At 37.8% G+C, this 25762-nt stretch overlaps 1 protein-coding gene across 19 annotated transcripts; it reads right to left on the bottom strand.

Annotated features, from left to right (window-relative positions):
- Nucleotides 1-234: 234 nt before the first annotated feature.
- On the bottom strand, nt 235-25612 carry LOC149160937 (protein TOPLESS-RELATED PROTEIN 2-like). 19 transcript variants are annotated; one of them, XM_089436822.1, is made up of 24 exons: nt 25570-25612; nt 25297-25429; nt 24750-24831; nt 19585-19661; nt 19222-19482; nt 18925-19081; nt 18681-18728; nt 18138-18183; nt 17907-17983; nt 17496-17802; nt 5914-6010; nt 5723-5818; nt 5399-5494; nt 5191-5273; nt 4872-4983; nt 3947-4094; nt 3316-3459; nt 2966-3076; nt 2637-2804; nt 2252-2373; nt 2078-2149; nt 1634-1965; nt 967-1414; nt 235-861 (listed from the first exon to the last, which is right to left on the bottom strand). In XM_089436822.1, the coding sequence occupies exons 14-19, from the start codon at nt 5225-5227 to the stop codon at nt 2712-2714; spliced, it is 645 nt and encodes a 214-aa protein (XP_089292948.1). In that variant the 5' UTR covers nt 5228-5273; nt 5399-5494; nt 5723-5818; nt 5914-6010; nt 17496-17802; nt 17907-17983; nt 18138-18183; nt 18681-18728; nt 18925-19081; nt 19222-19482; nt 19585-19661; nt 24750-24831; nt 25297-25429; nt 25570-25612; the 3' UTR covers nt 235-861; nt 967-1414; nt 1634-1965; nt 2078-2149; nt 2252-2373; nt 2637-2711. The 19 variants fall into 19 exon arrangements, with proteins under 19 accessions (XP_089292948.1, XP_089292944.1, XP_089292951.1 ...); XM_089436818.1 differs by having other exon boundaries at nt 17496-17805; nt 17907-18183; XM_089436825.1 differs by having other exon boundaries at nt 1737-1965; nt 17496-17805; nt 17907-18183.
- Between the last annotated feature and the right edge of the window lie 150 nt (nt 25613-25762).

The raw sequence follows: 25762 nt of genomic DNA, 5'->3' as shown, positions 1-25762 counted from the left end.
GAAGACCTATAGCTTCCCGACCTATTGACTTCTTTCGAGTGCTGGGCTGATCATATGTCTCCTGTACCTCGTGCTGCTTTTATCACTAGCGGGTTGGTGGGCTGATGGGAGTGGTTTCCTTTTGCAGATATAGTAGTCTGAAATGAAATAGACAATGACAAAGCTTCCTCGTAAACCAGGTTGGTCCGAATGCACATGAACATATGAAAAAAACTCATGTGGTTCAAAAAAGGGTTTCAAAAACTGAGAAACGCTCGGAAAGAACATTCATGAAGTATGCTCCAATGTCAGACTTCAAATTTTTACACGACCTAGAAAGGATATACTGACCAGGATTGCACCTAGATACTCATTGAGAAACGCTCGGAAAGAACATTCATGAATTATGCTCCAATGTCAGACTTTAAATTTTTACACGACCTAGAAAGGATATACTGACCAGGATTGCACCTAAATACTCATTTAGGTATAATTTACAATTGATTAACATCTACAGTGCTGAACAATATCTGATGAAAATTACAATCTTGATAGAATGCCTCAACAACTGAACACAAGTGAGGCATTTCATTGACAAGACGCTACCATTATTCATGGTATTCTTGTAAATAAAGGGTCGATAGACACGAAGTGTACTTCAAATTGTTCTTATGTTTCCATTGAACTACCTTTGGCTCCGAACCTTTGGTTACTTAATGTTGGATTTGATCCGACAGTTCCATTATCTGGGGTAGTCCAACACCCCATTTCCCTTCTTACTCTGAAGGCTCAATAACATGAACTCCTCCATCTCTTATTCTAAGAGAAAATTGATTCGGTTCGGATGGATGTGATGCAATGACTAGAGGATAGGCATTACTACTGCATAAATAACCAAACAATAAATTAAATTATAATATGCCTTGTCAAAAGGCAAATCTGAAAAATAGATGTATCAACCATGACAGAATGAAGGAGCTCATTTACCTGTTCATTCCCGATGGTAATTGAATAATATGCAGAGGGTACAATGCAACAGTGAACCCTCAAGCTTTCTGCAACAAACACTCCAACTGCACCATCACAAAAGCTCGCATAAACTAAGACGCTGTCACATGAGTATATAGCACTTTGAAATAGGAATAATATGCAGAGGGTACAATGCGACAGTGAAGCCTCAAGCTTTCTGCAACAAACACTCCAACTGCACCATCACAGAAGCTCGCATAAACTAAGACGCTGTCACATGAGTATATAGCACTTTGAAATAGGAACAAATAGGGAATCATGAAGAGACCACTGCAATGCAACCATGTAACAAGGTCATCCAAACACTCCAACTGCACCATCACAGAAGCTCGCATAAACTAAGACGCTGTCACATGAGTATATAGCACTTTGAAATAGGAACAAATAGGGAATCATGAAGAGACCACTGCAATGCAACCATGTAACAAGGTCATCCAATCAGATAAATAAGGTAAGTGACAATATATAACTGTCTATGTTTGAATTCAACACCGCTTACAAGTAATTACATAGCAATTGCTTACAATAAGGTCATCCAATCAGATACATAAGGTAAGTGACAATATATAACTGTCTATGTTTGAATTCAACACCGCTTACAAGTAATTACATAGCAATTGCTTACAAGTAATTACATAGCGCAAGCGCTCCAACTTGGAAGCATTATATATAGCAAGTTGGCTCTCATGCACAACCAACAAACAAGTAATTACATAGCAATTGCTTACAAGTAATTACATAGCGCAAGCGCTCCAACTTGGAAGCATTATATATAGCAAGTTGGCTCTCATGCACAACCAACAAATGAATTTGATCTTATGAAACTGTACTCTTGTATCCCCCACTGGTACAATTTTTGACTAATGAATTTGATCTTATGAAACTGTACTCTTGTATCCCCCACTGGTACAATTTTTGACTTGTGCTTGTCCCACCATCTATGCCCCAGAGACATAACTGCCAAAAGATGTTGTAAGTACATGAACATTTCTACTCGGTAAATTTATGTGAACTTTAAAGTGAACATCCCGGAGTCACACTACAGATAATAATAAGAGAAACCATATACCAACACATTCAAAACATGTGAAAAAGTCAGCCCTGTGATTTTCTTTCGGTGGCCTTTGAGCTTTGTTTTTACCTATAAAAATTGAGCATGCCACTTAGGTCATTTTTTATAAAACGGCACAATAAAGAAAAAATATAAGAATTTTAAATTCAAAGATATATTCACAGGCAGCACCTCATCAACTCGAACATTGTATATTTGAATTCATGAATCCTCCATGCCAATTGGAATTGGAATGATGTTATTGTGCTGGTGCTGAGGGTGGACAGCCAAAAATGTGGCTAAGTTGTCATGATCTGCAATGAATCACTAATTAGTATCCCATGAAACCAGTCATTTAGATAAATTGGGAGCCTTTGAGTTCTTAGCCTATAGCGAGGAACATTACACAAGAACCTTGAGTGATCCTGAAGTGAACCCCGTTACCTTCATAATTTGAAAGTTAAAGGTGAGACATTAGATAATAAACCCTAAGCAGACCAAAGTATCAAAACTGAAATTATATATATCATCGGAAACATTGAAATGAAACTGCTCTTTAGATAAAAGGCACTCTTACCTTAGATGTCATCATATTGAATAAGGAGACCTTGCCACCGGAAGTAGACATCACATAAGAATCATTTTCAGTAAGCTATATACAAGCAGCGGCTTCTTCTGGATTTGTATTGCCAATGTCATTATTCATAACAATCCCACTAGCTGGTTCCCTCTGGTGGAATACTCGCTGTAGACGGCGGAACAAAGTACTAACTCTTAGTTAATCGTCAATCATTACTACATAAAATACAGCTGCAAATTATATATCCAAAATTATAATAAACAAATAAATAAATAAAACAAGCTAAAATAGAAAGGAAACAAACAACAACTACTAAAGAACCCCACCTTTCCCGTCAACAAACAACAACTACTAAAGAACCCCACCTTTCCGGATGGATTCCTGTCACTCCGAGCTAAAACAACAACACCGGAATAGGTGTATATCAGTTTTACCACCTGCAAGAAATATCACATTACTTGTTTGGATCAATATGGACAGAATTTGTAGCACATAAAATTGTATATGGAGAGCATTGGATGTCAGAGCTAAAACAACAACACCGGAATAGGTGTATATCAGTTTTACCACCTGGAAGAAATATCACATTACTTGTTAGGATCAATATCGACAGAATTTGTAGCACATAAAATTGCAATGTCAGCTTTTTTTTTTTAGTGGAAGGACGATTGCATACCTTGCTCGCATGCATTGTCAGGCAACCTGAGAGACCTACACTGACCCGAATCAGTGATCTCAGTGAATTTCCAGTTCTTTTGTCCGTGACCTCATCTAGAAGCCTTGGTTTAATATCTGGGGTCCAACTGCTGTCTATACTACTCTGCACACATGTTGTGTGCAGTGTCAGATAATTGTTAGAACTCATTGATCATATCATCCCATTCCTATTAAAGATATGCCAAAATAATGGCTAATAGAGCATTTGAAAGGGGAAAAGAACAAAATCCTACGCTACATGGAAAGTTGAAAGCAACAATATCCAGACTCTTGGAGTGAAAGTTTAGAAAATGATAAGATATATGTAACCGACTAAACTGAATATGGGTAGACAAATACGCTAGATTCTAAAGAAACAATTCTAGGAGAAAGCTCTTACAAAATAGGTCATTTGACAATGCAGGTGGAAGTCTGTCTGAACGTTCTATAGCACTGCTAAGGGAACCAGGAGCAGTGACTGCAGGAGGCATGACATTCACAATTGAAGTTTGCATAGTAAAAATGATCTAGTTAGAGTTTAAACTTTGCCAACTTTGTCATTAATTAGTAGTTCGTGTACATAGTAAATGCACATGGAAGAAGCAATTTACCTTTGTTTCCATTGTCTCTGGTGGCACCCTCGTTCCCTCAAAGGATCTACTCTTCAGCATGGGAATTAAGCGAAATCCCTCTACGTTGGCTAAGATCTTTATGCCATTGTCATTCGTTGTGACTGCCAACAGGGAACCACCATCTTGACTGAAACGAAGGCGAGGATTAGCTTGGAGCTTTTGGGAAATAAAGCAAAGATTTTGCATTGAGATATGATTAAGAAAACTTAAATAATGTGTTAGATTTTTTTATTTTATTTTATTTTATTTTGAAAATCAATCTCTCTCAAACTCTGAAAATAAAGCATCCTCACCTCATCTTCAAAAATAACTTCTTACCGAACTACCCTCAACATCAAGAGGATATTGGTGTTATCCATGTCCCAAAACTTTATTTGAAATTCAACATCAAATGCCAAGAATCTATTCTTGGTTGTATCAAATTGCACAACACATAATGAATGCTTCCTAAAACTAGAATAGGTCCGCTTGATTGTTCCCTCACTTTCGTTCCACTAAACGAGGTATGAATCACCAACTTTACTTGTTCCACAGGGAAAGAGCCTAATAAAAAATACAAATGATTATATACTTCAGATAAAATGCAAATGGTTATATACTCCATAAAGGATAGTCTTGACAGAGCAAATATAGAAAATTGGATAAAGTAAAACTCAGATCCACATGAAGAGACTTTACAAACCAAACACCATTCTAAGTTAACATTTTACCTTGTTCCATCAGAGCACTATAAGCCATTGTAGTGCACCAGAGCCCTGGATCATTATAGTCCACCCTAGATCCCCCAAGATCACACAACCAGGCTTTGATCTTTCCATCAAATATAGAAAATTGGATAAAGTAAAACTCAGATCCACATGAAGAGACTTTACAAACCAAACACCATTCTAAGTTAACATTTTACCTTGTTCCATCAGCACTATAAGCCATTGTAGTGCACCAGAGGCCTGGATCATTATAGTCCACCCTAGATCCCCCAAGATCACACAACCAGGCTTTGATATTTCCATCAATAGCTGTAGAAAATATAAATTGCATACGAACAAAGAATCATAATTCATCTATCTTTAGTGCAATAAAGTATTTGTCATATGCCCAAAAATTAACAGGAAGCCAAACATCAAACAAAAATATAATATGCAATGTAACTTCAAAACAACTAGAATTTAATATTACTCAACTACAATACACATAAATTTTTCAGGTCTCAAGGAACAAAGTACCTGAATATTTTCTCACTGGTGAGGACAAACAGAACATATAGCTGCTTCATGACCTTCAAATGTGCACTGCTTTCGACCAGTTACTGCATCCCACACATACAGTCACAAACAATTTTTTTTTCTTTCTTTTTAAATTTTCATATACAAATAAGTAAGCGACAAATAACAAATATTAGAATGAATCTTGACACATGATAAAGCGTATTACCTTGATGGTCTTATCATCCCCTCATGTAATTATGAAGAGCTGGTAGGTAGGGTGTGAAAAAGCAATATCATTCACACCACCAACATGTGCGTCAATCTGTTTAAATTATATCAATGTTAATAAATATACTTTCAATACAAACTTAATTTTACAGACCTACAAGAATGTACAGGTTGGCCATGCAAGCAAACCTCTAGATGTTGTCTAGAATCGCCACAAAATAAGAATATATATGTGAACTATATGCTTGGAAAATGCAACTCCTATAACACAAATGCAGGCATTATATTAGAATGAATCTTGACACATGATAAAGCGTATTACCTTGATGGTCTTATCATCCCCTCATGTAATTATGAAGAGTTGGTAGGTAGGGTGTGAAAAAGCAATATCCTTCACACCACCAACATGCGTGTCAACCTGTTTAAATTATATCAATGTTAATAAATATGCTTTCAATACAAACTTAATTTTACAGACCTACAAGAATGTACAGGTTGGCCATGCAAGCAAACCTCTAGCTGTTGTCTCAAATCAAACCTCTAAATGTTGTCTCAAATCGCCACAAAATAAGAATATATATGTGAATTATATGCTTGGAAAATGCAACTCCTATAACACAAATGCAGGCATGTCAGTATCTGAATAGAGGGAGTAGCACACCATTTTATTGGTGTGCAACCAAAAAAAGAGACTAGAGGCATTTGTAGATGGCATTATAACAAATCACTCACATTGTTGTATAAAGAAGGAAATGATATCAAAACATCTCAAGGAAATGATATCAAAACATCTTATTAATGAATATAGAGTATAGATTAAGTTACCAAGGACTCCGATTTGGGCTAGAGGCATTTGTAGATGGCATTATAACAAATCACTCACATTGTTGTATAAAGAAGGAAATGATATCAAAACATCTTATTAATGAATATAGAGTATAGATTAAGTTACCAGGGACTCTGATTTGGGCTAAAATACAACAATTCATTGATACAACTGGATTTTTCACAAGGGCAGCGTAAGGCCAGTGCTTTTGATCAAATATCAAAACATCTTATTAATGAATATAGAGTATAGATTACCAAGGACTCCGATTTGGGCTAAAATACAACAATTCATTGATACAACTGGATTGCTATTGATCAAATATCAAAACATCTTATTAATGAATATAGAGTATAGATTAAGTTACCAAAGACTCCGATTTGGGCTAAAATACAACAATTCATTGATACAACTGGTTTTGTCACAAGAGCAGCTTAAGGCTAGTGCTATTGATCAACTCAAGTAAAGACTCTAAAATCTTTTCATGATCCATTCATACATGTACATTTTCCTAATTTTAATTAGGGAACTACTTTATGAAAAAATCATTTACCTGCATGGGAATCGAACAAGCAAAAATTTCCCAACCCTTAAAGGTCCAAATTTGAACCACTAGTCAGTGTGAACATATTTATAAAGATAAAAGATACATCTTCCAAATTAACTGAATTTATTTAAATTATTTGAACCACATATTTATAAAGATAAAAGGTACTCCTTCCAAATTAACTTAAGGAATTTATTTAAATAAAGAATTGTATTGAAAGGAATTAGAAATCACAGGCTAGTGCTATTGATCAACTCAAGTAAAGACTCTAAAATCTTTTCATGATCCATTCATACATGTACATTTTTCTAATTTTAATTAGGGAACTACTTTATGAAAAAATCATTTACCTGCATGGGAATCGAACAAGCAAAAATTTCCCAACCCTTAAAGGTCCAAATTTGAACCACTAGTCAGTGTGAACATATTTATAAAGATAAAAGATACATCTTCCAAATTAACTGAATTTATTTAAATTATTTGAACCACATATTTATAAAGATAAAAGGTACTCCTTCCAAATTAACTTAAGGAATTTATTTAAATAAAGAATTGTATTGAAAGGAATTAGAAATCGCCTTAGAATTGTTCGCTGCCAGAGGATGGAAACCCATGCTCATAACATTTGAACCCTGATTTAGAGTTCTTGCCTCGCTCGAAAATGAAGAGGGCAATATGTAACAATGCCAACTAATAACAATGCTATACCTAAAAACATTAAACATTCCCAGCTACTCAAAGATGCAAGGCCTTGTTAATTTTCCTTGATCATATAATATTTACTCAAGTGGCCCAAGGTTATAATGTTGAGGTCAATTAGCAAATTACATTGTATTATCAGGAGATGGAAAGTATCAATTAATTTTCTTTGATCATATAATATTTACTCAAGTGGCCCAAGGTTATAATGTTGAGGTCAATTAGCAAATTACACTAGATGCTCAAACTTAATTGCTTAGGGCATCTGAGCACTCATAACAAGACACATAACAAGACACAGGAAATAAATTGACTAGTTTGGATGATCATGGCCACCGTGAAGGATTATGGCTTTCATCCAAGATGTTTTCTATGTATCACATAGAACGAAATATCTTCGAGCACCTTTAACTTTGATAAGGGTATTTGTTAATTTTACCATTAGCTCTTTTTTCTTTCTTTTTTTATCTTGTTATTCTGTATTAAAAGTTTTTCTTTGGTTCTACATGAATAAAAGGCCACTTCCCACCTAGATGGACAAAAGGAGGGAGAGGATGCAGCAAAATGTAGATGGACAAAAGGAGGGAAAGGATGAAGCAAAATGTTGAAAGAGAATTGGGATCTTCCCAAGACTGCAATTGCAAGACCAGTACTGGTAATTTGGCAAGTACAAGCCCATCATTGTTTTGAGAAAAACCAACATTCAACATTTAATTTAAACTTGAGAAAGGGAAAAAGCAAATCTGGCTATAAGTTTCCCAGTATTTTGGTTTCATTTTTGAATGAGGCTATAATTGTGAAAGCTTTCAAGGAGGGGTTGCCAAAAAATAGATCATTTCTGTTTGAAGTCCGTGGCATCAAGTATGTCCAATATGTATGTTAGATTTGATATGTTGTAACAAAAATTGTCATGGTTATGCGTAAACTGAGCCTCTCACAAGTTCTGGTGGACTACTATCCAATTGCAAGTCGGTTGAGAACCAAGGGATACGATAGGCACCATAGAGAGATTCTCACAATCTGATCCATCTGAAGGAAAGGCCCTAAACATTCACATGCTTTTTTCAAAAAAATCAGGATTGCTAAATTCCAAATCAAGGCTTTGGATGGACTTGGTCTTGATGTTAATTAAACAATCATAAGCTGCTCAATGGATTTGCACTAGATGTATTTTGAGCAGAGCAATCCACAAGGGAAGATGTTACAGCCAAGGAGATCAAAGCATTGCTGCTGCAAACTGCAGACAATCAAGATGGATTGTAGTAAATATAACTTACTACACACCAACAAATGCGCTTTAGTTGTTTCATTGTTTCAGTCACTGTTTAGACCAGAACACATTGAATTCAACAAATGCCTTTAATTATTTCAGTCAGAATTTAGACAATAACACATTAAATTCCCATGGTGGGAGCCCGGGGGAGAGGCCTTTTGAAATAGAAAATCAAGCAATTTTACTCTAAGAACTTGTGACAAGGGTTATCCATTGAATTCCCATGTTGGGAGCCCTCTCTCCCAGAGAGAGACCTTTTGAAATAGAAAATCAAGCAGTTTTACTCTAAGAACTTGTGACAAGGGTTAGCTAAGATACTCTTGAAGCTATCCACATATCAAATTGTTTAGAGTAATTCAATACAGTCATGTCATAGTAATTTGAATGAATAATCTTCCGTGTACTCGTGTGAAGGCCAACATTTTTGGTTGTTTGTTTAGAGATTCATAGTGAGAAGACGTTTTGTTATTGCAGTGCCTGCCAAACCCAACTTTATGACTATCACTAATGCTTATGGTTGCGGATGGTTCTTGATACCTTCTAGGTGATCTCAAGGCTTCTTCAATTGCTCAATACTTCTAGGTGATCTTTGGGATTTTTAAATTGCCTGTCATATGTCAAGGGGGAAGGGTTACTAGTTTCAAGCTAGAACTTTTGGGAAAAACATCTGTTGCTTCAACAACTTCTTATTTAGATAGCAGATTTATGTACATAACCTCGAGCTATGGAGATTTATAACTTATTAAATTGCATCTGTAGCTAGTTGTTTCAAGCTCACATGTAGATGTTTTCGAAAGACATGTAAATATCAATCTTATAACGAACTTCCGTATTTTAGATATGTAAATATAAAGCTTCAACAACTTCTTATTTAGATGGCGGATTTATGTACATAACGCCGAACTAAGGAGATTTATAACTTGTTAAATTGCATCAATAGCTAGTCGTTTCAAGCTCACATTAGAAGTTTTGGAAATGTATGTAAATATCAATCTTATAATGAACTTCTGTATTTTAGATGAAAGTCAAGCATAAGGTCAAGTTGTTCCCTATTTTGGAGCATTTAAAGAGGGTTTTCTCTTACAGTCTGCCATCATGAGCACGCATCAACAAAGCTATTGGGCAAAAAGGAGATTTGGTCATATTTGATAAGTACCCACTATAATTGTAGTCACAATATTCTTCAAGTTCTTTTGGCCACTGAAGGGGTAATATTGTCTATCTGGGAATTGGAGAAACATTTGGTCATTGAGATTGATATAAATCCCATTGGTGATGATCCTTTGTGGATTGGATGGGCATATATTTAACTTTATATTTAATATGAGCAGAGGGAAATTATCTCTTAAGAAAGAAATTCCGTTGGGTATGAAAGCTATTAGTCTTCACACTTTTTGGTCTAGGAATTCAATGCATATTTTTGCAATGTCACATAGGAGTGATAGGCTGACAACTCTATACAATAGCTTTGCCAATCATGGTAGCTTACAATTTGTTGTGTCTGATGAAAACAAAAGGTCCATGGAGCAATGTGCAAGTTGGGTGGTGATTTCAACAATATTTGGAGCCTACAACAAGATTATGCCACCTATGCATGTGAGGAGAATCACTACTTTCCTTATGTTTGTGGGCATTATAGCTCTCGTACACCTTGCTAACCTTGCTAGTTACCAATCAGCCAAAATGAATCTCATAAAATAGGACTTTGGCGCATAGTTTTGGTCAATGAGTTGCACCTTGCTAACTTTGTGTTGTAGCGGCTACAACCACCCTCCAAAATTTTGCCTTAGCTTCGTTTTGGAACCTCCCTACCAACCATCCTTAGCAACATGTCTTGCACTGTCAAGTACATAGGCTTTAGCAGAGTTTCATTGGCTTGCCAGCCTGTGCATGTCAACTTGTGTGTCTCCCATCACAGGCTGCCATTCCGGACTTAGGTAATTTTCTGGCTGAGATGTTCACTCAGAAAATTGCGCAATTCTGGAGGGGGGACCAGCCTTCCCTCCAAAAATTGCGCAATCCTTGCTGGGCTGCCTGCTGAGCTCCAGAATTGCACAATCCAGCCAGGCAACCCTCCCTCAGAAAATTGCCCAATCTAGCCCGACATAGGGCTTCAACCCAGAAATTGCGCAATTTTGGGAGGCAGTGACCTGCTGACCCAAAAATTGCGCAATGCCTCAGGGACAGCCAGCCCTGCTCAGCCCAAAAATTGCACAAATCCCTTTCCCAGGCTTGCAGACTGCTGCATGTGCCTTCAGGTGGACCGGTTCCCTCCGAGACTGTGCAATCATGATTTGCATGAATGGGTTGCTTTTTCCCGAAATAGTAAAAAGCAAAATGCAAAAGGCATCCCTAAATTTTAGGGATCTATTTTTAGCAGCTGGAGGTTACATGCAAAGATCGTTTTAGAAGCTTCCCTCCAAGTGTCATTTTTTCCTAAATTTGTGGCATGCGCATCATAACCTTGATCTTATCGAAACTCATTTTCTGGATGCTACAGAGCTCATTCCTCACATCAATCTTGCAGTTCTGACATCCCACATCGCATCTAGGAGTCTTCGGCACATTCAACTCAACTTTTTCAAGGTAAGTCTACTTTTCATGTCTTGTGCTGCGTTTTTTTCGTTTTTTGTATTTCGTTTTGTGTAAGTGTTGTCTGCTTGATTTCAAAGAACGCTTCCTGTCGTTTTAATGTATATTAGCTTGTAGAAGCACCGTTTCAGTTTTTGTTTGCATCTCATTGTTTGCATGACACTGTTTTGCACGGACAGTCGCCGTTGCGGCGACTCGTTTCACACACATGCATGCACTCCTGTTTTTTGAATCCTGCATTCATTGTTTGCATGCATGATCATTCACTCTTGCTTACATTCAGTCTCGCCATGCATCCAAACATTTTCATGTTTTCAGTCGTCCGTCAGAGAGTCTGGGTTGCCTTGGCCCAGACCTTGCCTTGCCCAACAACAACGCACATTTTTGAGAATGAAGGATTTGCGTTTCTCCCAGAAAATGCTCAAATCTGGCCCACACTGGCCTCCAGGCTTGCATTGCACAATTTTGGGAGGCAATGCCTTGCTGGCCCCAGAAATTGCGCAATGCAGTTTGCTGGTTTGCATGTCACTACTGACTGAAATTGTGCATTGCGCAATTTCAGTTCTCAGCAGGCCAGGCTGGACTGTGCATTGCGCAGTTCTAGCAGTCAGTCAGCCTCTTAACAGCCCGGACTGTGCCTTGCGCAGTTTTGGCAGACAGTTTCCAAGCTTCCCGGTGGAAATTGCACAATCTTCACAATCAATCATATAGGTATGTTGCAAGTCAGTCCTCAAGTTTGTTTTGGTTTTCAACTAAAGGATTGCTTGCCATGAGTGTTGCTATGTCTCCAAGTATCACAGGTGTTCGTCTGTCTCCAGTAGTACAAGCACAATGGCCTCTTAGAGAGCAGGGTCAAAGGACACCGTTGAGAGCGCAATCGGAGATGTAGTTGAGCGAGTGTTTATGAGCTTGCCTATCTATGAAGACACCAAGCTGCTCATAGACAATGATATCAAGATGAAATGGCAACAACATCGCAGAGAGAAGCACCATCAGCAGCAGTAGAGAGTAGCAGACTTGCGCGCGACAAAGGCAAGAGGAAGGTTGTTGACAACGCAGTGGTGGGGCAAAGCTGCAAGTTCAAAGCAGATCCAATTGTGATGAAAGCAGCTTTGGATATTGAAGCTAAGAGGTGACAACGCGACAAGAGGATCGCACAAAGGAAAAGAGACAAAGAAAGGATGGAGGAAACAAAGGAGGAGTTGCAGGAGTTGAAGCGACAACTCAGGGAAGAACAAGAGTTGCACAGAGCAAAGAAGGAAGCACAGTAGGAACAGATCCAGCAGGAGGCGCAACACGCACAGACTGATGAAACTGCGCCCATACAAGATATAGACCCATCCCAGCAGCTGGCACAGAGCAGACAGGGTGAGCAGTGTTGTCGATTGCATGCACGGGTGTTCAAGAGCGTGGATGTCATTGTGCGCACGCATGCGATCCCATCCGTTGGCACACTCACCGAGGCGAAGACAAAGAACCAAGTCTAACTGGAGCTCGACATGTACTTCAACGAGTTGATGCGCATAGCCACCAACACACACTTGGAGATCAATGCAAATAATATGCATCGGTGTGTTGCTGGCCCGACCGCACTCAAGACTATGATGCGCATGTTATCAGACGAGTTGGACAGAGGATCCAAATCAGTGTACCCGGATGCAACGGAGGCAAGAGTTCATTTTCAGTAGGATGTCACCATTGAGCATGCAGACACCATCACGGACTACCAAGCTTGGCATCAATTCGCCACCGTCGATCATCACGAGGATGTCGAAGAGTTGGTCTTCCCACAGTTGTCTGAGTCTTAGTGATAGCTTGCATGGCTTTCTCAAGCTTATTTTGTCTCACATGGGTACATGTGCAGATTGTAATGTAACATCTTGTAAAAGTGAAAGACCAAGTGTCGATGGTCGAATGTAACAATCATGTAGTAGTTGAAGAGTCATGAGGGTAGGTGAAGAGTCACAAAGGGGAATGTCAAGGGTCACCTCGTCGTTTGCTATTTATAGAACCTCATAATGGTACAAGCTTTTGGGAGCCAAGCTTCCAATAGGTGTATCTTAGAGAAAGCTTGGAGTGTATTGTAACGAGCCTTGGCTTCTCCACAGTGCAGAGCTAGTATATCTCTTTGGAGGAGCAGGCGACAGTGACTGTAACGTTCCGTTGTCGGGACTAGTAGTTGGACATGGTTGTGTGTATGATTGGAACTTTCACTTTCTTAATATAACAGAGCCAACACATTTCATGCATATGTTGTTATTGTATTTCAGCTATCTTGGTTACTCTAATGATATATGTAGTTGTTTGCTTACGCATGTATGTATGGACTCTTTCTATATATGTATGTATGAATCTTATTGAGATGTGTTGTTGGTTTAACCATCACTTTGGATCGTTGGCTAACCTGCTTTCTAGCTTGTGATGTATCTTTGCTCGTGTGTTCCCTTTCAAGCTATGTGTTTCCACAAATTTCTAAGGGGCACACTCATTCCCCATTTTGTGCCTTTGTGTTAGAACCCTTCATACACCTTCCTTGGTTTGCTGTGTTGGTCACACCCTTGCTACCAACAGGGGCATCTTGCTTGCCTCTGCGCGCAACTACGGTCAAGGCAATATCGTACGACCTACTGCTGGGACTCCTACACCAAACAGTCTGAGGTCTAGTTGGGACTTCTTACTAGGGAGATCCCCTGACATGTTGGCGAGTCCAACACCATCAACACCTTGCTAGTTACCAAATCAAACAAAATGAATCTCATAAAATACGACTTTGGCGCATAGTTTTGGTCAATGAGTTGCCATACAAGAAAGAAAATTGTTATCTTCTAAACAAGTTTTTCCCGTCGCTAATGTTGCTTATACAAACTCTGGGTTGGTGATTTTTTTTGTTGGATATTGTTTTTAGCTTAAAGAACTCCAATACAAAGGTGGTCTTCTCATACCTATTGTAGCTTCTTTCTCTGTTCCTTCCACGACTATAAAAATCATTATGTTTTTGGCTGCAACATCATGTTTACGTCTACACAACATACAATTAAAGCGGTTGTAGTGATATAGAAAAATGTTTTGGATTTAAATGATTTCACTGCAGACATAAGAAAAGATCTCAAATAGGTCTTTGGGAGAAAAGTATCATTGAAGCTTCCCATCATATATTAGATCGATTCCAACAATGGAAGTGCAAAGTTAAGTGAAATGTGCTTCAACATCATCCTTACGTCTACGTAACACAAAATTAAAGGGGTTATAGTGATATAGAAAAATGTTTTGGATTTAAATGATTTCATTGCAAACATCAGAAACGATCTCAAAGAGGTCTTAGGGAGTAAAGTATCATTGAAGCTTCTCATCATATATTAGATCGATTTTAGCAATGGAAGTGCAAAGTTAAATGAAATATGCATCTACGGGACTTAATATCTACTGATGAAGGAGTCATCACTGTCAGACCACCTATGCTTGGGTTTGTGTGAGTTTGCACCACAAAAGGGTTTGCCCTTTTGTGGACAAAGAACCCAAGCATTAGGATTTTGTACCCAAGGTGTGGGTGTGAAATCAAGAAAAGGAATTAAGGAATTATTATTTATTCATTATTGCAAGTGGAGAACCCTTAGAGGAGCAAGGGTGACCTAAGGCTATGATGAAGGGTCTTAATCAAATGAAGGAACTAATTTTCCTTAAGTTAGTTGGGGTTTGTCTAGAAACTTCAAGTCGGCCTAGGCTTGAAAAGACACCATCATTTGAGGGAAAATTCTACCCTCGTGAGAAAACTATAAGAAGGGGAGTTGTGAAACTCATTTGATTATCCAATGAGTGCAATTCTTCTCAAGTGAGAACTGATCCAAAGAAGCTGCATACCTCAGGAAGCCGATCTAGATAAAGAGCAAGAAGAAGGGTTTTGTGTTTGTCTTTTGTGTCATGCTCTTGTTCGGGTTCAAGGAGGACGTTGGTTGAGTTTAGTGAGGATTTTAGTGGGCAAGTTTGTGCATCCAAGTAGTGGAAGAGACTTGTGGAAAAGGGCTGAAAGTTCTGGGCTAACAACATTGGTACTTTTGTGATCTAGCCGCAGAGTCTTGTACCTTATTAGAGGGCCAAAACACCTAGAATAAGGTTGTTTTGGTATGCCGTGAGGATTGGAGGAAAGTTGGAGTAATGCCACATGCCATAGAGAACCAATGCCACAAGTACAAGGCTGGAAGAAGGGTATCACAGGTCTGAGATAACCCTAGATTTGAGGCCACAAAGATCTGTAGCAAGCCCTAGGATATCAGCCAAGAAAATGACCAGAACCATGGTTGCTTGGAGGCTAAGTGGTAGCGTCCTCAAGGAGATAGATTGCTAAGGTTGGGGGGTTGTCCATGAGGTTTTGGACAACAAATTTAATATGCTGTAATTAGGGCTTCTTCCTGTTCAGAGAGTCATCCTATGGTCTGTCCAAATCTTAGTGAAAGAATAGCCCAAATCTGTGATGAAAGGAAAGGGTCGAGACCTTAGAAAGGGAGGCAGATGCCTCTTTGTTGTGGGTAGAAGTTTGAGATGGAAGGAGAATGACAAGGGTGATGTAGAAAAGGAAGAGAGGAGGTCTGTTCAAAGGTTTGTACAACAGTTGTAATTAGCCCTAAGAACAAGGATATAGAACGCATCTTATCACTATCGGTGGGTTGTTTGGAATAGCCCTAGATCTGGACAATTTAAGGAGACAAATTGCAGAAGAAAAGGAAGTCTTGGAAGCCCTAGATTAGTCATGGTGTTGACTGTGTATGGGTAATTTTAGAATCCCTTTAGAATGCATCTTTTCAATGTTGGTGGGCTGTTTGGAAAAGCCCTAGATCTGGACAATTTAAGGAGACAAATTGCAGAATAAAGGGCAACCTTGGAAGTCCTAGATTAGTCATAGTCATGGCGTTAACTGTGTATGGGTAATTTTCGAAGCGCTAGGGGTTGAACGTTGAAGGATGAAAGGGCAACCAAGAGGACTAGATTTGGTGTGACCTAGCAGTAACATTTTGGAGCATCCATGATGTTGACAAGTGGGTAGCTTAGAAGACCTCACGTACATTGTTCATGAAAGGAATCAATGGGCTATTAGGAGGCAGAGTGATGGAGCCCCAGTTCAGCTTATGAAAGGAGCCATAGGGTTGACAAGAGGTCATATTGAGAAGACCCAAGGAGCAAACTTCTTAATGGAGCTAGAAGGTTGTTAGTGGAAATATCCGTGAGCCGTTGTGATCATTGATAGTGGAAGCTGAAGATGCAAGTGCAGTGATCAACAGATTGGGAGGCAAGAGGACCTGCGAGATGTGTTCAAGGTACGTGGACTGAAAGGGCTATAGTGTGTGTTGTCAACAAGTAGGTGAAGTGTACTTTGTTTAGGGTAGAATGGTCGTGATAACAGTTGACACCAAGCCCTAGTTGTGTCCTTATATCAAGGTTGTATGTAAGGGCCATGATCCCTAGTACGGGAGCCCTAACATTGTTGTATTATAGTTTGTAATATAACAAGTAGAGGGTTTAAAAAGTTAAAAATTGTCATGTGCACTAGTTGATTCACTTATGTATGTTAATTCGTTGTGCAAAGTAGAAGTGTTGTCACATTTGAGTGTCTTTGTGTTCGTGATTTTAAACTCGAACAAAAGTCTTGAGTGTCGTGGAAAAATCAACAAGCTTACGCTTGAATTAACCATACACATACCTGCCCTAACTTGGCTAATATTATAGTAGCAACAATCATGAAAAATAAGCACTAAAGATGTGAACCTAAGTATAACTTTTCTATTTCTTTCATATCAAAGTTTTAGGAAAAATTCTTGAATCTCACACACATGAACAAGATCATACTACCTCTAAACCATTACAAAAGGATAAATCGTTGTACAAAAAAAAATATTTTAGCTTATTAAAGGACAATAGTATTTTGTAGGAGAAAAATATGGTTCACCCATCCTCTGTGCCAAGTTTCTAGAATTTCTAGTGTATCTTAACCACTTGATCTTTGTAGATTATACAATTGTAGTCGTTCACTACATAAACAAGATCATTATAGTTGATTATGAGAGCATAGATAACACATAATAAATTGAATAACAAACAAATGGACCCAGCAATTAACAAAACATACCTTTAAGTGAAATGCATTGCATATACGTATGTTAACTCACCTTCAATTATGAACAATAACCTCCATTTTCTTTGGCTGCTTCCTTTATTTCTTTCTTTGTCTTCTTCCTTCATTTCATTTTCCACACCCAACAAATGTAACCAAGACCAAACTACAAAAAACGTGAAAAAAGGAAAACGAGTACAACACACCCAACAATTGAAAAAAAAAAAAAAAAACGAAGGAAAATAAGTACAAATCAAAGCATGGCCATGCTCAAACTCAGAAAACAAAACATGCAAACAAGAAAAAAATAAAAATTGCAAATATCCCCTTTGCACATCATCTCTCCTACAATGTGCTCTCCTCTGCTGAAAGGGAAAAAATTGGGTTGAATAAGGTTAAAATATACACACAATTAGTAATGGAAACATATTTCAAAACCAATAATTATTCATAATAGAAAACACACCTCCCCTAGAGTTTGTTTTATAACGATGGACACTCTCTTTTGTATTCCACTTGTTCGAGCTCATCAAAACAAGCCATCTACAACAGATACAAAATAAGATATTAGAATTGTTATATAAGTTAAACTAAAGAGTCGAATGCAATAATTAATCGTAATAAGACATATTTAAAAACGAAAAATTATTCATAATAGAAAACACATCTCCCTAGAGTTTGTTTGATAAAGATGGACATTTTCTTTTGTATTCCACTTGTTCGAGCTCATCAAAATAAGCCATCTACAACAGATACAAAATAAGATATTAGAATCGATGTATAAGTTAAACTAAAGAGTCGAACACAATAATTAATCATAATAAGAAACACATTTTTGTGCTATATATATATATAGATATAAACTAGATGTACTTCTACGAGTAATACAAACAATGTTTTCATAAGATGTAATTTTTTGGGAAAAGGAATTCAAGTATATCTAAACATATTGAACACCCAAAATCCCAGGGTCCACAAGGCAGTAGTGTTGTATGTTAGCACGATGGTTGATTGGTTTAAGGGTCAATATGCTTGTCTGCTAGACCTTGTCTAATTGGTTGAAGGCATATTGTGTGGGAGTGTGCATGTGATGTTGAGCAAGAAAACATACGTTGCACCATCCTAGACACTGCAACTACAGTCACTCACTGCACAAAGTAATATTATATATGAGATCACAAATAAACCACGAGAGAAAATGAATAAGAAATATACAAAGCGACAAATTAATCACACGTACCTGGCCCTTGGCTAATGTTATAGCAGCCTCAACCATGAACAATAAGCCCTGAAATTGTGAACCTCAATATAATATTTCCCTTTATTATGTATCAAAGTTCTTGGAAAATCTCAAAGCTCACACCCATTAAAAAGATCATACTACCCTGAAGCCATGACAAAAGGATAAATCGATTCGCAAAAAAAATAAAAAAATCAAATCGACTAAAGGACAATATTCTTATGTAGGAAAAAATATGGTTGACCAATCTCCTAAGCTGCGTTGGTACAATGTCGGTATCTTCACCTTGACCTTCATAGACTATACACAATTTTGGTTGCTCTCTACTCCTAAGCTGCGTTGGTACAATGTCGGTATCTTCACCTTGACCTTCATAGACTATACACAATTTTGGTTGCTCACTACACAAAGTAGATTGATATAATTGAATGTGAGACCACATATAAAACATATAATAAATTAAAAAGCAAGCAAATGGATTCACAAATGAGCAAAACATAATTGTGAAAGAATTGCATTGCATATAGTTAAGGTGATTCACCTTCATTTGTGAATGATAACCTCCATTTTATCTCTTTGAGTTTCTCTCCTCGCTGCGTTCCTTTCCTATTACACATCCAATAAACAAAATAAGACCAAACTAAAAGAAATGAGAAAAAAATGTAAAACAAAGCTAAACGTGTACAACAAAAAGTATGACTATGCTCAAACTCAACAAAAACAAAACATGTAGACAATAACAAACAAAAAATTGCAAACTTCCCCTTTGCAGATTATCTCTACTGCGATGTCATCTCCTCGGCTGAAAGGAAAAAAAGTGGGGTGAATAACATTAAAATCCAAACATAGATAGTAATGGTAAGCATATTTCAAAACTAATAAGTATTCATAATAGCAAACACACCTCCTCTAGAGTTTCTTATATAAAGAAGAACACTCCATTTTGTATTCCACTTACTCGTGCTCGCGAGAACAATACATCTACAACAAATACATAATAAGATATTAAAATCAATATACAATTTAAACTGGAGAATTGAATGCAATAATTAATGATAATATGAAACATACTTGTCTTTGAATTTTGTTATATAAAGGGGGATAATAATCCATTTTGTATTTCATGTATCCATAATTTTGATGGATTGTAGTAAACATAAGCTACACACCAACAAATGAACTTTAATTGTTTTAGTCAGACTAGAACACATTGAATTCAACAAATGCCTTTAATTATTTAGTCAGAATTTAGGCTACAATACATTGAATTCCCATGGTGAGAGCCCTCTCTCCATTGAATTCCCATGGTGGGAGCCCTCTCTCCAGAGAGAGGGCTTTTGAAATAGAAAATCAAGCAGACTTACTCTACGAACTTGTGAAAAGGGTTAGCTAAGACAACCTTGAAGCTATCCACATATCAAATTGTTTAGAGTAATTCAATATAGTCATGTCATAGTAATTTGAATGAATAATCTTCTGTGTACTCGTGTGAAGGCCAACATTTTGGTTGTTTGTTTTAGAGATTCATAGTGAGGAGACGATTTGTTATTGCAGTGCCTACCAAACCCAATTTTATGACTATCACTAATGCTTATGGTTTGCGGCTGGTTCTTGATACCTTCTGGTTGATCTCAGGGATTCTTCAATTGTTCGTTAATTCTAGGAGATCTCAGGGATTCTTCAATTGTTCGTTAATTCTAGGAGATCTCAGGGATTTTTCAATTGCCTGTCATATGTCGAGGGGAAAGGGTTACTAGTTTCAAGCTAGAACTTCTGGGAAAAACATATGTTGCTTCAACAAATTCTTATTTAGATAGCGGATTTGTGTACATAAGGTCAAGCTATGGAGATTTATAACTTATTAAATTGCATCAGTAGCTATTCATTGCAGACTCACATGTAGAAGTTTTGGAAAGATATGTAAATATCGATCTTATAACGAAATTCTGTATTTTAGATGAAAGTCAAGCATAAGGTCAAGTTGTTCCTTGTTTTGGAGCATTTAAAGAGGGTTTTCTTACAGTCTGCAGTCACGAGCACGCATCAACAAAGCTATTGCATAAAAAGGAGATTTGGTCATATTTGATAGTACCACCTGGATTTTCTATATTTGTAGTCACAAAGTTCTTCAAGTTCTTTTGGCCATTGAAGGGGTAATATTGTCTATCTGCAAATTGGAGAAACATTTGGTCATTGAGTTTGATATAAATCCCATTGTTGATGATCCTAGGTGGATTGGATGGGCATATATTTAACTTAAAATTTAATATGAGCAGAGGGAAATTATCTGATAAGAAAGAAATTCCGTTCGGTATGAAAGAAATTACTTTTTGCACTTTTCGGCAATGAATTCAATGCATATTTTTGCAATGTCACATAGGAATGATAGGCTAACAACTATATACAATAGCTTTGCCAATCATGGTAGCTTACAGTTTGTTGTGTCTAATGAAAACAAAAGGGCCATGGAGCAGCGCGCAGGCTAGGTGGTGATTTCAATGATATTTGGAGCCTACGACAAGATTAGGCCACCCATAAGTGTGAGGAGAATCACTGTAGAATTCATTGGTTTCCTTATGTCTGTGGGCAATATAGCTCTCGTACACCTTGCTAACCTTGCTAGTTACCAAATCAGACAAAATGAATCTCATAAAATAGGACTTTGGCGCATAGTTTTGGTCAATGAGTTGCCATACAAGAAAACTGTTATCTTCTTCACAAGTTTTTCCTGACACTAATGTCGCTTATACAAACTCTGGGTTGGTGATTATTTTTTGTAGGAGATTGTTTTTAGCTTAAAGAACTCCAATACAAAGGTGGTCTTCTCAAACCTATCGTGACTTCTTTCTATGTTCGTTACACGACTAGAAAAATCATTTTGTTTTATATTTGTATGTAGACATTGAGCTCCAATCTCGTCCATTCTGCTAGCAAGCATAAGCGATTGAACCACCCAACATCGTATAAAGCCGCACAGTTGTTTGGCTACAACATCGTGTTTATGTCTACACAACAAAAAATTAAAGGGGTTTCGGTGATATAGAAAAATGTTTTGGATTTAAATGATTTCACTGCAGGGATCGGAAACAATCTCAAAGATTTTTTTGGGAGAAAAAGTATCATTGGAGCTTCTCAGCATATCTCAAATCGATTCCAGTAATGAAAGTGCAATGTTCTTCTACAAGTCTGGATCTCTACTGATGAAGGAGTCATCACTGTCAGACCACCTATGCTTGGGTTTGTGTGAGTTTGCACCACAAAAGGGTTTGCCCTTTTTTGGGCAAAGAACCTATTGGGATTTTTACCCAAGGTGTGGGTGTGAAATTAAGAAAAGGAATTATTATTTATTCATTGTTGCAAGTGGAGAACCCTTAGAGGAGCAAGGGTGACCTAAGGCTAGATAAAGAGCAAGGAGGGTTTTGTGTTTGTCTTTCTGTCTCATGCTCTGGTTTATGTTCAAGGAGGATGCTGGATGAGTTTTGTGAGGGTTTCAGTGGGCAGGTCTGTGCATCAAAGTACTAGAAGAGACTTCTGCAAAAAGGAACAAAAGTTCTGGGCTAATAGAAGTGGTACTTTTGTGATCTAGCCGCAGAGTCATGTACCTTATTACACGGCCAAAACACCTAGAGTAAGGTTGTTTTGGAATGTTGTGAGGATTGGAGGAAAGCTGGAGTAACGTTGCATGCCTTAGAGGACCAATGCAACAAGTAGAGGGCTGGAAGAAGGGTATCACAGGTCTGAGGTAACCCTAGATTTGGGGCCGCAGAGATTTGTCGCAAGGCATAGGATATCAGTTAATAAAATGACTAGAACCATGGTTACTTGGAGGCTAAGTGGTAGCATCCTCAAGGAGATAGATTGCTAAGGTTGGAGGGTTGTCCATGAGGTTTGGACAATAAATTTGATGTCGTAGTTAGGGATTCTTCTTATGCACAGAGCCATCCTATGGTCTGACCAAATCTCAATTAAAGAATAGCCCAAATTTGTGATGAATGAAGAGGGTCGAGACCCTAGAAAGGGAGGCAAATGACTCTTTGTTGTGGATAGAAGTTGAGATGGAAGGACAACGACAAGGGTGATGTAGAAAAGGAAAAGAGAAGGTTTGTTCAAAGGTTTGAACAACAGTTGTAATTAGCCCTAAGAACAGGGATATAGAATGCATCTTATCACTATCAGTGGGTTGTTTGGAATAGCCCTAGATCTGGACAATTTAAAGAGATAAATTGCAGAAGAAAGGGCAGTCTTGGAAGCCCTAGATTAGTCATGGTGTTGACTGTGTATGGGTAATTTTCGAATCCCTTTAGAATGCATCTGATCAATGTTGGTGGGTTATTTGGAATAGCCCTAGATTTGGACAACTTAAGGACACAAATTGCAGAATAAAGGGCAGTCTTGGAAGTCCTAGATTAGTCACGGTGTTAACTGTGTGTGGGTAATTTTGGAAGCCCTAAGGGTTGAGCTTTGAAGGATGAAAGGGAAGCTGAGAGGGCTAGATCTGGTGTGACCTAGGAGTAAAATTCTGGAGCATCCAGGATGATGACAAGTGGGTAGTCTAGAAGACTTCTAGTACAGTGCTCATGAAAGGAATCAATGGGCTGTTAGGAGGCAAAGTGATGAAGCCCTAGTTCAGCTTATGAAAGGAGCCATATGGTTGACAAGAGGGCATATGCAGAAGACCCAAGGAGCAAACTTCTTAATGGAGCTAGAAGGTTGCTAGTGGGCATATCTGTGAGCCCGATTTCAGTGACACAAAAGGAGTTGTGTTCATTGATAGTGGCAGCTGAATATACAAGTGCAGTGATCAATAGATTGGGAGGGAAGAGACCCGCAAGATGTGTTCAAGGTACGTGCACTGAAAGGGATATAGTGCGCGTTGTCAACAAGTAGGTCAAGTGTACTTTGATTAGGGTAGATTGGTGGTCATAGCAGTTGACACAAAGCCTTAGTTGCGCCATTATATCAGGGTCGTATGTAAGGGCCATGATCCCTACTACAGAAGCCCTAACACTGTTGAAGGTCGCTAGTGGGCATATCCGTGAGCCCAATTTCAGTGACACAAAAGGAGTTGTGTTCATTGATAATGGCAGTTGAATATACAAGTGCAGTGATCAACAGATTGGGAGGGAAGAGACCCGCAAGATGTGTTCAAGGTACGTGCACTGAAAGGGATATAGTGCGCGTTGTCAACAAGTAGGTCAAGTGTACTTTGATTAGGGTAGATTGGTGGTCATAGCAGTTGACACAAAGCCTTAGTTGTGCCATTATATCAGGGTTGTATGTAAGGGCCATGATCCCTACTACAGAGGCCCTAAGACTGTTGAAGGTTGCTAGTGGGCATATCCGTGAGCCCGATTTCAGTGACACAAAAGGAGTTGTGTTCATTGATAGTGGCAGTTGAATATACAAGTGCAGTGATCAACAGATTGGGAGGGAAGAGACCCGCAAGATGTGTTCAAGGTACGTGCACTGAAAGGGATATAGTGCGCGTTGTCAACAAGTAGGTCAAGTGTACTTTGATTAGGGTAGATTGGTGGTCATAGCAGTTGGCACAAAGCCTTAGTTGTGCCATTATATCAGGGTTGTATGTAAGGGCCATGATCCCTACTACAAAAGCCCTAAGACTGTTGTATTATAGTTTGTAATATAACAAGTATAGGGTTTAAAAGGTTAAAAACTGTCATGTGCACTAGTTGATTCACTGATGTATGTTATTTCGTTGTGCAAAGTAGAAGTGTTGTCGCATTTGAGTGTCTTTGTGTTCGTGATTTTAGACTCGAACTAGATTCTTGAGTGTCGTTGAAAAATAAACAAGCTTACACTTGAATTACATACACTTGCCCTCCCTTGGCTAATATCATAGTAAAAATAAGCAGTAAAGATGTGAACATAAGTATTAAACTTTTTTATTTCTTTCATATCAAAGTTTTAGGAAAAATTCTTGAATCTTACACACATGAACAAGATCATACACCTTGAAACCATTACAAAAGGATAAATTGTTGTGCAAATAACAAATATTTCAGTGTATTAAAGGAAAAAATTATTTTGTAGGAGAAAAGTATGGCTCACCCATCCTTTGTGCCAAGTTTGTAGAATTTCTATTGTATCTTCACCACTTGACCTTTGTAGATTATACAATTGTAGTCATTCACTACATAAAGAAAATCATTATAGTTGATTATGAGAGCATAGATAACAAATAATAAATTGAATAACAAGCAAGTGGAGGCGCAAATTAGCAAAAGATAATTTTAAGTGAAATTCACTGCATATAGGTAGGTTAACTCACCTTCATATATGAGATAATGAATAAACCACATGAGAAAATGAATAACAAATATACAAAGCGACAAATCAATCATACACATATTTGTTCACCCTTGGCTAATGTTATAGCAACAACAACCATGAAAAATAAGTCTTCAAATCGTGAATCTACATATAACATTTCCCTTTATTTTGTATCAAAGTTCTTGGAAAATCTCAAACCTCACACCCATTAAAAAGAGCATACTACCCTGAAGCCATGACAAAAGGATAAAACGATTCGCAAAAAACACATATATTAGTCGATTAAAGGACAATATGCTTATGTAGGAAAAAAAATATGGCTCACCAATTGTCCAAGCTGCGTTGGTACAATGTTTAGGGCATCTTCACCTTGAACTTCATTGACTATACAATTGTTGGTACAATGTTTAGGGCATCTTCACCTTGACCTTCATAGACTATACAATTGTGGTCGCTCACTACACAAAGCAGATCGATATAGTTGAGTGTGAGACCACATATAAAACATATAATAAATTGAAAAGCAAGCAAATGGATTCACAAATGAACGAAAGATAATTGTGAGTGAAATGCATTGCATATAGTTAAGGTGATTCACCTTCATTTATGAATGATAACCTCCATCTTATATCTTTGATTTTCTCTCCTTGCTGCCTTCCTTTCCTATTGCACATCCAATAAACAAAACCAAGACCAAACTACAAGAAATGAGAAAAAAATGTAAAACAAAGCTAAACGAGTACAACAAAAAGCATGACTATGCTCAAACTCAACAAAAACAAAACATGTAG

Source organism: Pinus tabuliformis, chromosome 5_2 (assembly GCF_031772625.1).
Source record: "Pinus tabuliformis cultivar Carrire ecotype Pingquan chromosome 5_2, CPIR1, whole genome shotgun sequence".
In the NCBI taxonomy this organism is placed as follows: Eukaryota; Viridiplantae; Streptophyta; class Pinopsida; order Pinales; family Pinaceae; genus Pinus; species Pinus tabuliformis.
The sequence above is the reverse complement of the archived record's forward strand: the minus strand, read 5'-3'. Positions and strand labels throughout refer to the sequence as shown.